At 37.9% G+C, this 14,125-nt stretch overlaps 2 protein-coding genes across 2 annotated transcripts; one reads left to right on the forward strand and one right to left on the reverse strand.

Annotated features, from left to right (window-relative positions):
• On the forward strand, positions 1-1,904 carry LOC131309474 (uncharacterized). Its single transcript, XM_058336102.1, has 2 exons — positions 1-1,174; positions 1,324-1,904. Exons 1-2 carry the CDS (start codon positions 142-144, stop codon positions 1,902-1,904), a joined length of 1,614 nt encoding a protein of 537 aa, XP_058192085.1. The 5' UTR covers positions 1-141.
• Positions 1,905-3,420: 1,516 nt separating this feature from the next.
• Positions 3,421-5,630, reverse strand: LOC131309475 (uncharacterized). The gene is made up of 6 exons (XM_058336103.1): positions 5,314-5,630; positions 4,566-4,656; positions 4,392-4,484; positions 4,025-4,294; positions 3,793-3,935; positions 3,421-3,698 (listed from the first exon to the last, which is right to left on the reverse strand). Exons 1-6 carry the CDS (start codon positions 5,628-5,630, stop codon positions 3,506-3,508), a joined length of 1,107 nt encoding a protein of 368 aa, XP_058192086.1. The 3' UTR covers positions 3,421-3,505.
• Between the last annotated feature and the right edge of the window lie 8,495 nt (positions 5,631-14,125).

Consider the following 14,125-nt stretch of genomic DNA (forward strand, 5'->3'; position numbering starts at 1 on the left):
TGTAACGTTGTATGGTTTTTGATATATGACCACGTTTTTCAGTTTTTTGATTTTTTCGTTTTGTTGTGTGTTGTTATGTGTGCAGTTGTCATGGATTCAACAATCATGTTTCTTTGTAAGTATGGGTTGTAGATTCTTCCGATGAGGTTATCGGGTGGTGGTAGGTTGAAGGATGTCTTAAGCAGTATTTGTAATAGGTGGGAAAATCTGTCTATTGGTGGGTTTTCTGTTTCATATGCTTATGAGGATGGATATTGTGCTCTTCATAATGAATCTGATTTTGAGAACATGCTTTTCTTGTTTAGTAATTGTGATCGCATAAACGCGAAGGTTGATGAGAATAAACATAGTAGCAGGTTAATTGTTGGTAGTACTATTAATGAAGTGGGTGATGTTGATGAAGTGGTTGATGATGAGTTAGAATATGTGGATAGAATGGACCCTGCGGAAAAGTATTGTAAACATGCTGAGCCTAGGTATTTGACTGAAGCTTGGGCTCATTTGATAGAGGGTGTTGGACAAGAATTTCCCTTAGGTGTGAAGGAGTTCAGGCAGGATCTGGCTAAATATGCGATTGAGAATGGCTTTATGTACCGTTTGGTGAAAAATGACAATATTAAGGTGACAGCTGTTTGTGTTATTGTAGGGTGTGAATGGTACATGCATGCTATTTTAAATAGAACCAATGGAGTATTTCATATTACAAAGTGTCATAATGAGCATAATTGTGGTTCAACGTACCGAACCAATAAGCATAAGCGTGTGTCATCCCGTTTGGTTGCGAATGAGATAGCTGGGATTGTCGAGAAAAAACCCAAGACTTCACCTATCGACATGATGGATATGTTTACGGACAAGTATGGTCTTGATCTGTGCTATCATAGTGCTTGGTTAGGTGTTGAAAAGGCAAGGGGGGGATTATATGGAGATTATGAAGGTTCATTCGATAGGCTTCGGTGGTACGTTGAAGCTGTAAGGGCTACGAATCCGGGGAGCGTTTTGAGGCTTGAATCTGATCCTGTAACCAAGGAGTTTTCGCGACTGTTTGTGTCGTTTGATGCTTGTATCAAGGGGTTCAACTACTGTCGGCCTTTTCTGTGTCTTGATGCGACCCATTTGAAAGGTAGATTCAAAGGATCACTCCTTGCCGCAATAGGGAAAGATGCAAATCAATGTATGTTTGTGTTGGTTCTTTATATTTTTACCTTATATATTAGATTTCATTTGTACAGTTTTGAATATATAACATTGTATGTTTTATTATGCGAAGCTACACATGACAAAAGTTTGCATATGATGTAATATTTTATCATTCATGTGCAGGTCTATTCCCTGTAGCTTACGCAATTTGTGATGCTGAAAATGAAGCTAATTGGACTTGGTTTCTTGGCCTTCTAAAGAGTACATTGTCCACTCATCCTATTACCTTTATTACTGATCGTAACGCAGGTCTTGTCAACAACATTCCTGTTATGTTCCCCGGTTGTCATAATGCATACTGTCTCTATCACATACAGTTTAACTTGAAGGATCACTTTCCGGGACGGTTTAGAAAAGGTTTTCGGAACAGGCTCGTTGAATTGTTCGACAAATGTGCATATGCTTCATCGGTGTCGGTTTACAAAGCTGCTGAGGAAGATTTTTACCAATTTGGCGGAGATAAAGCTAGGACCTTTATTGCGAGTGTCCCCAAAGAGTATTGGAGTAACGCGTATTTCGAAGGTCAACGGTATGGCGAGATGAGCTCTAGTGCTGTGGAGTCGTTTAATAATTGGATTCTTAAAACTCGGGAAATGCCTGTATTTTATTTAGTTGATGAGCTTCGTCGCAAAATTATGAGGCAAATGGCAGCTAGGAGAGTAGTCGATGAAATGGAATTCAGTGATTTGTCCGAAGATGGATAAGAAGTTAGCTCACTTTATCAAGAAAGGAAGGTCGTGGAGGATCATTATGTCAAAGGGTGGTTTGTACGAGGTTCGCTGTCGTATCCCGAAGGTAGTATCTGTTGAGGAAAGGACCTGCTCTTGTGGTAATTGGCAATCTACCGGTTTCATGTGTAGGCATGCTGCAACGGTTATTATAAAAGCTTGTGGAGGGGAAGGAAATTTGGTGGACCACATTGATCCGTTATACCTTGTTGATGCGTATCGGCGTACATATGAAGAACCCATATATCCGGTTGTAGAGAGTGACATTCCCGATTTTACGAAGGAAGGTGACCGGGTTATAAACCCTCCACGGAATAGGCGGCCAGCGGGTAGGCCCAAAGTTAAACGCATTCGTTCAAGGGGTGAAGAGTCATATACCAGGCCTAATAAATGTGGGAGGTGCCACAAGGCCACAGAGCACAATCGAAGAACATGCAAAGAGCCAAGCGATATATGAGGCAAAGAGGTCAAATATGAGAATAAAGGATAGATTAGGATGGAGAATAGAATAAAGTTGGGGGTTTGTTTGTTTTTTCTTTTTTTCATTATTCATGCTTAAATATTGAAATTGTTTCTTTTGGATTATGGATAAATAAAGAATTTAATGTTTTGTAGACATGAGTTGTGCACAGTTTGAGATATTAACGTTATATAACATTATATAAAGTTATCCCTTCTCCTTTTCAGGTGCACATCAGTTCTGTACAGTTTGACAGATTAATGTTATATAACGTTTTATTTTCTGCTTTCCTGGTACACTGTATATAACGTTGATGTACTTATATAACATTATATATTCTCCTTTTATTTTTTAGTTACATATGACATATTCCAAAAAAATGGCCATAAATGTTCGTAAAATAGTAAGAGGGAAGGAAACAACGTCTTAAAGACACCAACAAAAGATAACAGAATAACATTAAGCTTATTCTACTAACACTAGCAACAAAACACTTCAAATACTGGACAGAGGCAGTGTGTGCCATTCTTAGGATCATCTGTGTTTGCCATTCTTCCTACCGGCAGCAGTTCTGGACAGCATCAGCTTGTAGCAGAACAGAACAACAGTAGTCTGCAGTAGCAAACAGCAAACGGCAGTAAAGGGAGCTACACAGTTGATATATCACAGTTGGAGCCACTACTAATTAAACCAAGGATTCATTATATGCAACACATAACAGCAGCAGTCAAAGGACAGACAATACCCAATAAGGAGCAGAACAAAACAGCAGTAGAAAACAACAGAACAGTATTGTGCAAAGCAAATCAGAACCTTACAACTGCTGCAAGAAACAGAACAGCAGCAACATCTTAATTCCAACAACTTTTATATAACCATATATACGAAGTAAAACTTGTCAAAAATCTGATACAGATCTGTAGGAAATATCAGATTGCAGTCGTATAAGTCAAAGTTTGTTCGGAATGAACCATCAGAGAATTTTGTACCATCTCATTCCAAAAAAAAATTTTCATCTATCCATACAAAAAAATTAAAACCACATTTGTCCCGAGGACACCATCTCACTCCCCATATTACAATCTCACCATCATATCACTCTCCATCTCACAAACGTTCATTGAGACCCCTTCCCCATCCTTCTAGCTTCCCATTTCTTTATTGTCCAGCTTCTACCTTCATCGTTCAAAATTCGAGAGACTAAACCAGCTCTAAACTGATCAATTTCTGTCTTCGTCAGTGTTTTTGGGATTGGTTCAAGGTGCGCCAATAGTTCCATGAGCATGCAGACGATAACCCCACAATCAACCCTACATAGTTTCGAGGCCAATAAGAATGATAAGTTTATATGGAGTTCTTTGCAAACTACTGTATGTACGAGTTTTATGGAGTTTCGAAGCTTACGATGTATTTTCTTGTTGTGGAGCATTTTGAGGTGAGCAGATTGGAGCATCGAAATTTTGTTCTTGAAAGAGTATCTCTGTACCGGTACTTTTGTTCTTCAGCTCAGCATGCCTGTCCTTCATGTAGTTCTCCACGTATTTTTTCTACATTTAGGAAGGACAACATTAGTGGTGTTGATATTGTTCGTGAATGGATTTATGAGTATTTGCATATATGAAATTATTAAGTGTACCACAAAGGTAGCGTCTTTCAGAATTGGATCTCTGCCGTCTCTCTTCTTCAACGAATTGTAGTGCATCCATTTCTTTTTCCTAACATCAAAGAAAAGAATGGTCCAATGGTACGGACTAAATTTTAGCGGTTTGTCCCCGCTGTCATTCATAGGGAATACCAAGTACCAATAATATGTAGTCCCATGTTGCCGAACGTTTTCAAACACACGATGGAGCTTTTCGTCGAGCAGAACTGTTCTCATGTCGCTTTTCTCGTTGTGCAGTATAGTCTGTTACATTGAAAAAGGTTTTAAGGACATTAGACAGATGATCATATATAACCTTAAATAAGCAGGCAATTACGAAAGTAAAATGGATGTTTCTTACCCAGATGGTGCATGGGAAATATGCAACGTTACCATGGTTAAGCTTATCTTTTTCCAGCTGGATTGTTAACATACGAGCGAGACCGTCGATCATCTGCATTAGTTTCCATATTTAGATAACAATAGAATTGACCAATACCCAGTTTGATTTGTATATAAGATATGATTGCCATACCCAATTTGAGACGTCCCCTCCTTGCAAGAGTTTCATTACGTCTTCTAGGGGTATAACTTCTCTCGTCACATCACTGGTCCAGACGGTGCAACTGTTATCACACGTGTTCCAAAAAAATTTCAGCAATTAATTGAGATCATCTCAGAGGAAAAAAAAAAAGTAATGCAAAAAAAAAAGAAGAGGTTATATGCCAAAAAAAAAAAAATGTTAATGCAACAAAAAACTTGCATAAGGTTGCTACTGATGAGATTTCATGGAAACATGCAACATGCAACAAAAAACCAATATCATGTAATCATTTGAGAATTCAGTATTAGCATTATCATTCTATAGTGGCAGTAGCTTTCTGTTTAGATGAAAGCCTAATACTGCATCTAGGAATCATCAAAATGTTGATGTCTGCTAATGTGTCTGCACTACCATATCATGTTTTGCCTTTTCCATTACTAGGATTGGAGAGGGAACACAGTGCATTATGTCAACTAAGTTGTGGTACAATAGGAGTATGCTTCTATAGATTACAACAAGTGATAATTTCAACACCATCATTACTTTTCAGATTATCATAATCATCTTTTTTTCACATATATTCTGTGCGTAAATCGTTTGGGTGTTTGGATTGGGCAGTGACTGAAAATTATGTCTACGAACAAACTGTCAGCACAGAGATAATGTTGTAAACAGCAGCAGAGATCATGTAATGCAATTTTTCCATATGAGGTTATATTATTGTAGTATATTGACTTACTTGAGATCTGCGTCAGAATAGTCAACAATTTGACGCAATAGGTTTGCATCGGTACTCGGGAGCAAGTGAATCAATGGTGCTTCACTCGGATTCCACTTTTGTTTTGATGATTTCTTTGCCCCCTTTATCAAATCAACGTAGACAAAATCGTCTAATCGCTTCTCCACTCTGGTGAAAGTTTTCTTCACTCCTCTAGTCAGGGACGATGATTTCACTTTTACTTTGGTTTTCCCCTTCTTCCTTTTAGGTGTGTCGCATTCTAGTATACTCATGTATGCTTTAACAGTTGTACTGTCCACATCTGCATCTGGCACCATTGTGTGCTCTGGCCCACCCTCATCCTAGACAATTTCAAACCGCCCACCTTCTTGTTCTTGTTCTTGTTCTTCTTCTTTGTCCACATTTTCAACTTCATGTGTCTCTCTCCTGGCATCCACTTTTTTAGCTTTGGACTCCTTCTCACCCACATTTACACCGATCTGCTTTCCAAAAAAAGACCCAGTTATAATTGTATATATAACCTAATATTTTTAACATAATATATAAAAGTTCATATATAACCTAATATATACAAACATTACCGGGTACGTTTGTGTGACAGTGTGTGTCACAAAATCATCAATGATGTCTCCGACCACTTCTAGTTTTTCTTCAACAATGTCTTTCTCTATGAGCATGCCACCAATCTCTGTCTGTAAAGTAATGTTTTCGTGTTCTAGGTGATCTTTATCAAACTGTGCCGAAATGCCTTCGAATCCGAAACCAGGTGTTGTGGATTGTTGATGCTTTGTAATCCTTCTCCTAAGTTCAACAATTGTGGCAATTTTCTCCTTGTTTTCCCTCCGAAGCTCAGAAATTATCTGGTCATTTTCCGCATTTTCTTCAGTCAACTTTCTGATTATGCCTCGGAGGGCTACCACTTCATCCTGATCATTATCCGTTTCCTCATCACTTGTATCCTGCACGACCTCATCGCCCGACGTGTCAACTGCCGTCTTCAACTTAGCATCCTTGTCATTAGCCTCGTGACCAGGGACTGGGGAAAACCTGTACAACTCTTCCTCCTTGTTGTTTGGCTCTAACTCTGAGGATAATACCTTTAAAAAATATATAATAAACAATGATGTTTATAACTCACATCTACCACCAAAACTGTTTCATAATGGATAAACTATGTAACTCAAAAAAACATATAACCATATAAAATATTTACCGATTGCGGATCAAGAGAGTCCAATTTGTTTGTACGTAGTTCCTTGGTTAGGTCACCAAGCCTCCACTTGATGAACCTTGGTATGATTTGTGGATCTCCTTGTTTAATTAAAGACACATGCTCACAAAGCCAATACTGTTTTCGAATATAGGCACAAATTAGATTAAAACATACCAAAAATTGGAAAAGCTAGGAAAATTATAAACAGTAAAGTCATTGTTACCATCAGTCCCATTACGCATCCTCCGACTTTTGTTGGTTTCGAAGAAGCACTTTTGTTTAGTTCTTGAATGATGTCTTCAGTTATGAAGGTTGCCCAATCGTATGACGTGCTGTTATCCAAAGATTCAATGAACTCCAAGTAACCCCAACTCACTTTGGCTTGTGTATTTGCAAAAAACAGTGTCCCTATTAACAAAAGGCATAGGACACGCGCCAAGTCCTTCGCATCCTCCAAAGTCGCACCTTTAACAACCTTGGCAAAGAATTCCCTTAGTATCGGAATGGTCAATATCCTTTGGCCTTTGGGACCTGGGCAGAGACAATCCGCAAAATCTGTATTTGGAACCCTTAGAGTTAGATTTAGTACAATCCTCGTAGTACCAGATTGTATCCCAAATATCAGTGTAACCTCTTTGGCTGTTATTCTTACAGACTTGTCACCCAATTTGAATCTCCCACGCGTCCCCTCATATTGCTTTACCAACTTTAATACGTCCGTATCGCTTTTCCTTACGTAGGCCTCATCCAGATTTGCTTCGACAATACCCAACACAAGCTCTGCGAATGGTGTTTTCTTGATCTCCTGAATTTGAAGTGGTGTGAATTCCCCGGTAGGAATACTCTTTATCAGTTTTACCACAGTATTTAAAGTTGACCTGCAAAAAATAGTCATTGATACAGATTATCATATATAACCATATATAATTCAGGTTACAACTACATATATAACCTTTCACTTGTTACACCCCAAAATGAGAAGTGACCGGCCATGAACCACAAGACCAAAACTCGTAGAACATGTAGCCTAAAAAGAAATTTAATTAAATTCCAAAGCAAAGAACTACTAAACAACCAACCACTTTTTTTTTATTAAAAACAACTCCAACCATTTAAGTTCAACAAAAGAAAGCATGGGGCACAAACATCCCATGAAACAACCAACATCCACTGATCCAACCATAATAAAAAGAATCCATTTTTTTTTGACAAATGTTTCGAATGCGGAAGCGATTATTTAAACAAAAATAAATAAAAAGATGAGACACCCTAAGGAGGTCAACAAATGAAATCCCCGAGATGCCGCCAGAGTCCTCCTAACTGCCCAACTTGCCTGAAAATGAAGTTGGAATAAATCCGTCAGCTGACGAGCTCAGTGAGTAGTAAAAGCATGTACAACAATACAGTTCTAAAACTTGGCTAAAAATAGATTATCACGTTAACATATTTTGGCATACAAAGGTGTGCATCAACGAACAAATTTGACCATAACTCATTTACCAATAAATCTCAATGGTGATCACAAATCAATCTCCAACAACTATGGGGAACCACAACCAATATCGATAGAACCAAATGCCAGTGAATAAATGTCTCATAATTGGATCCAATATCGTATCTTTGAGTCACCACGAGTAGGCAGCCCGTGGAACTTTTCCCAAAGAACGACCCGGCAAAAAAAAGCCGTTGAGCATTAAAGTCACCGGCCTAACCCGGTCTCTTCTCTAATGGCCAGAGTCACCCGCACACAGAGGATTAATTTCCCTGGACTTTCCAAAATATGTTCCCAACAATATCCACAAAGTTCTCACCAAAAGATTTATTCAGACAATAAAAGATTTCACCAAACGTTTTCCCGCATGCCGATTCAAGTAACCAAATAAACAGTTATGGGTTTCCAATTCCAATCATAAAATCTTCTAAACAATAATTTAAGGGACACGGGGAAGTTCGAAAATACGTAACATGCTTAACCACTCACCTGGGTCCGAAAGTAATGCAAGTCGAACCACGCAAAACGAGCCTAACCTGAACAAGGCATCATATAGTAATATTATCACTAACTGAACCAATACAATCTTTAGCAATATGGGGCTACCTAAGAAAACACCCTTCTAACCTAAAACTAAACCAACTTAAGTTCAGTTAAAGAAACCCAACATCGTAAATCCAAGTCCAAAATCCACGTACGTGCACAAATTCATGACAGTCCTCCACGTGCCAAAACTCTCCTGATCTTTGGTCTAAAATTATTCCAAAACACCCTACCACAACCCTTGCTAGCATAGTATAAATCTTAGATTATATTTACACTATAGCAAAACAACCACCTGACATCACAACCCCACGCACATACAGATTGCCGATCACCATTACACCCAATAATTTAACTTGGAAGTACTACTTTCCGATCCAAGTTTTCCATTACTGTGCCGACCAATGGAAAAGAAAGAAACAGATTAAGAATTTAGTCTTACCTCTTAAGATCACCTTAGATTCGGCTGTGCGGCTCTCTCTTTTCTTTTTTTCCTCAGAACGTTAACTCCAATGTAGAACCCTACTCTTGAATGTCTCTAACTTTATAAAACTACCCACTAACTCTTAAAACCCCTAAATTATAGCTAACTAGTTAATTAGAATTTAGAAAGAGCGCTATGCAAATTTATAAAATTACCATTAGGTACCCCTATTTAATCAAAAATCAATCTCATGCTCCAAAAATTATAACCACGACAACAATACCCATAGAACGCACAAAATAACTAATTGGGATCCGCACCATAACACTTCCAATTAATAATGATCCAAAATAACTAATAAGATAAAATAAAATTCTAGGCCGTAACATCCTTCCCTCCTCAAAATAAATTTCGTCCTCGAAATTGCATACTAACCTCATTCATACAAATGCGGATACTTCTCGCGCATCTCCTCATCACGCTCCCAAGTGGCTTCTTCAACTGCGTGATTGCGCCACAATACTTTAACCAATAAAATCGTTTTGTTGCAAAGCACTTTCTCCTTCGTATCAAGAATCTCAATGGGTTGCTCATCATAGGTTAAATCATCCCGAACATGAAGTGGCTCATAATCAATAACATGGGACGGACTATGCACATACCTTCTCAACATCGACACATGAAAAATGTTATGAACCTTAGCCAAATTAGGCGGCAACGCCAAACGATAAGCCACCTTACCAATCGTTTCCAAAACCTCAAATGGCCCAATATCGCAACGACTCAACTTTCCCTTCTACTTTTTTTTTTGCCATCCATGTGCACGACCATGTGGGCCTTGGAGTTTGGTTTGATTTGGTTGTTGGTTTGATTTGTATTGGTGATTATAGTGCTCAACCCCTCGCGAGGGCGCGAGGCTATAAAGTTGGGGACATTGTAACACCCCGTCCCACATCGGAAGTCTACATGGATGATCTTGGGCATATAACAAACCTTGTGGGCTACTACTAGTACCTTGTGCTTAAGCTTTTGGGCCATGTGGTGTGGCCTGTGGATCAAAATCAGGGTACTGGACCAGTGGTCTGCTCGGGGCGTTACATCACTAGTAAGTAATTCATATATAACATTATATCAAAGTTTATATGGAACAACTAACATTAGTATGCTGTTGCAATACATTCAGAATGATACATATTATCATATACAACCATATATATTTCAGATAACATCATATATATGCTTGCACATGTGAATATAATATATATAACATTATATCAAAACAATCATATACATATGATCAGGTGTCATTACCTGTACTGAATGTGCCTCATTACTTTTTGGGGATTATTAGACATCCTGGTTTCCATTTTTTCTTGTTTTCGTATGCCTTTCTTGCCCATGAACCCTTTACTTTTTTTCCATTTCTTCCCCTTTACCTTTTCTTCTTCATCCCCCTCTTCTTCATCCCACTCCTCTTCTTCTTCATCTCCCTTTTCTTTTTTGCTCACCCTTGCTTTTATGTCCTTGGAGACTTGAGACCTTGTTTTCCTTTTAAATCCTTTGTCTTCCCTTTCTTCTTGCTCATCTGTTTGTAGATCTTTTACTTTCTTTTTTTTGGCCTTTCGTTTGTCAATCTTTGTTTCTTCATTGTCATTACCTCTTTGGATTTTCTGCACTGCCTCAGAAGATCGTGTCACCCTCTTTGTTGGGGTTTGCAGATCTATAATCACTTCTAATCACTTCAGCTTCCCTATTAGGCCTTTTCCTCTTTCTCTCATAAACCTTTTCAGTCTTTGGCTTTGTCCCAAGGTCTTTGATCTTCATTTTTGACATGGTAACCTTTTTAATTGGGGTTGGGGAGAAAGTTTGGACAGTTGTCTCTACAGCAGCAACTTTTGATGCTTTCCTCTTCATTGCGGGCACCTTTTTCGCGGGGCAGGGGGATGAAGACTTGACTACCTCAGTCTTATCATAATTGTTTGCCTTTTTTCTTGTGGTTGGGGAACTCTGGATAGTTGGTGTTTCAGCAGCTACTATTGGTCCTTTACTCTTTCTTGCTGCCACTTTTTTCTGGGGGGTGGTAGAGGTAGACTTGACGACCTCGGTATTATCGTCACTGTCCTCAATATTTATGCTAGTTGGGTCTACTGTCCGCTTTCTTGGTGTCTTCTTCTGCCTCATCTGTTTTTGTGGGTCAATCATTGCTAACGAACGAGCTTCTGCTGCGTACGCCATAGGTACCAACTCTTTCCCTATTTTTTTAGGATTTGTCATTGCTGCACATACAATGGAAAAAATTAACATATGGAAACAAACATCTTTATATGTTTGCAAAAGGATTCGAGAAATTGATATTATCATATATGTTCCGTGATATCAGCGGGTCAAATGAAAATCTAAACGTTATATAACCTAAATGTTATACGTCTCATTATACACTATACCAGCAAAATATATAACCATATGTATCTTATATACGAGGGAAAACCATATATTCGTTGATTTTGGTTATAGCTATTAAACCAATTAAAACCCTAACATTGATATAACCATATATACTCGCAATCAAAACCCTAACATTACCTGGCCAAACAATTTATATAACCATATATACATAGGGAAAACCATATATTCGTTGAATTTGGTTATAACAATTAAACCAATTAAATTAGTTTATTGAAATGGTCCACGCAGCGGCCTAATTGGTCCGAATATATAGCCAACATTGATATAACCATATGTACTCGCAATCAAAACCCTAACATTACTTGGCCAAACAATTTACATAACCATATATATACGAATAGAAGCATAAACTGGACTGCTCAGAGATTGATATAACGATATATACTTGCAACCAAAACCTTAACTTAACATAACCAAATCAGTTATATAAGCATATAAACTGGACTGCTCAAACAAAAGCATAAACCATTTAGAAATTTTCCCGAATAACTTGTTTGAACAAGGAATCAAAGTGGTCAACAAACAATGATCGAAAAATCATCTAATTTGTGATATAACAATATAGATACTCGCACTACAAAACCCTAACGAAAATTAGCAAAACCATTTATATAACCATATATACGAAGGGAAACATACCTAGTGTATCGATTGCGTCGTATGATCTGACGGCAATATGAGGGCGAAGCACGGCGACTAGAACCGGCGAATATCGGGCGACGAACGGAGAAAAAGTTCCGACTGAAACTAGGGCGTCGAACGGTGGAGAATAACGTACGACTGAAAAAATGGCGACGAATGGTGACGAAGAAGGCCGATGGCGATGTTTTGTTTTTCTCCAAACGTCTGTATTGTCGTTCTGAGAAGGGGGGGAAGGGGGGAAAGGGGGGGGAGGGGGGTTGGGTTTTGTAATGGATGTTGAGTTTTTTTCGGGATATGTTTAATTTTGAAATGGACGTATTTGAAATGGATGAAAAAACGGGGCAAATTGTTTTTTAAAAATAGGGGTATATTAGACTAAATAGGGCTATTATATCCTTACTAATAGGTTAGTGGACTTAGTGGGTTTTAGAATTTAGGAGTGGACTTAATGGGTTTAAAAAGTGCTATAATGGACTTATGAAAAATTCTCCCTATTTTCTTTCCAGCACCTCCATCTGCCTCCCTGAAACTCCCAGAACTTATCCTCTCCTTTTGTGTTCTGCACCAATTAAGGTTCAAGCTATGCTGCCTTTGATTTGTTCTAGGATTTATTGGTCGGTTTTCAAGTGGGAGGAGGGGAGTCTCAATCATATACTAATTTTTACTCTTTATCTTGCAATATCAACATGCAAATTACATGAATCTCGATTATGCAAATACAGGCAATGGATCATTAAGGCTTCAATTGATCAAGCAGAAATCTGACTTCTCTATGAAATTGGCTCGATCTGATGACTAAAATGAGATAGGTAATAACAATTCTATAGTGGTTCTTAGTGTTTGAAATTGGCACATTGTTTGACCTCTGGTCAATTTAGCTTGAGCTCATTTTTAGTCTGATTGAGTAGAGTGACGCAAATTTGAGCTACTCACCAAATGAGCTCAAGCTGAATCCGACCATATATATATATTTTTTTGCTGAATACGTGTGTTAACTTTTTTGACTGACTTGGACTTGAAGCGGAAGCACACCAAATCTTGCATGGATTAACTGCTACATATGATTGCATTTTTTTAGTTCCAAATTTCCAATTTATCCTGCTGTTAATTGATCTGTATGTTGGTGCAAATCACTGGACATGTAGACATTATAATGCTTCCGATTCCTAATGATATCTGGGTTTTGCTCTATTTTCCACTTCAACAGTGTTATATTTTGTCTAAAGTTTTTCTATTTTCGGCTTCAGCAATTAGTAATTTTTTGAAATCCATTTTGAAGAATTGTTTTCTTTTTATTTTGACATCAATCAATTTTTTGACCTCTGCTTAGGTTATGGTGCTAGCCCTTTGATGTGTTGTTTGGCTGCAGGACTCTTTTGATGCGATCTTGATGCTTGACATCACCGAAATCCAGTTACATTGGGAATCGCTTGCCTCAAACCTCACCCGTCTAATTCACCAATTAATCCAAGGTACCAGATAAATAAAACCAAAATTTCATGAAAAGCTCCAGGCTTAGTTAATTAGATCGGCATGTTCTCTTCTTTTTTTGAACTAGATTTATGATAGGAGTTATGACACCATGCATCACAAGGAATTAATGGAGGTTTGATTTGGAAGTTGAGAATAAGATAATAAAGTAGCTTATATTTATTGGCTTTTATTCCAGCATTATTTCCATGTTTATTGAGTCTATCATGATCCTATGAACAACTTTTGCAATAGTGAAACTTCAAAAGGAACGGAAGAGGAAATAGAACAGGTTTCATTTACATTTTTGAATGTTGATAGCTATAAGTCTATGACAATTAGCTTGGTTCTACTCCAAGCTATAGCATTGTTGCATATATCTATTTGGTTGAGTAAATTAAAGTTGTATTTTTTTTTTATGTTAGTCGAGTTAGGTTAACAGGGGTTGTCATAGAAGGGTAGTCATTTAGGTTGGGTTCAAAATACGTTGCACCGTGCCTATATTTCATATGAATACTAAAGAACATTGTTATTTTTGTACATTTCTTCCTATTTTAAAGTT

The sequence above is a fragment of the Rhododendron vialii genome, chromosome 12a (genome assembly GCF_030253575.1).
Source record: "Rhododendron vialii isolate Sample 1 chromosome 12a, ASM3025357v1".
Classification (NCBI taxonomy): Eukaryota; Viridiplantae; Streptophyta; class Magnoliopsida; order Ericales; family Ericaceae; genus Rhododendron; species Rhododendron vialii.

Bases quoted from the DNA above. Each gene is read 5' to 3' on its own strand.
- LOC131309474 (XM_058336102.1), top strand. From the start codon at position 142: ATGAGGTTATCGGGTGGTGGTAGGTTGAAGGATGTCTTAAGCAGTATT. The intron at 1,175-1,323 runs GTATGTTTGTGT...ATTCATGTGCAG, and splicing joins AGGGAAAGATGCAAATCAAT to GTCTATTCCCTGTAGCTTAC.
- LOC131309475 (XM_058336103.1), bottom strand. From the start codon at position 5,630: ATGGTGCCAGATGCAGATGTGGACAGTACAACTGTTAAAGCATACATG. The intron at 4,657-5,313 runs GTAAGTCAATAT...GTGTGATAACAG, and splicing joins TATTCTGACGCAGATCTCAA to TTGCACCGTCTGGACCAGTG. The intron at 3,936-4,024 runs GTACACTTAATA...TCCTAAATGTAG, and splicing joins TGAAAGACGCTACCTTTGTG to AAAAAATACGTGGAGAACTA.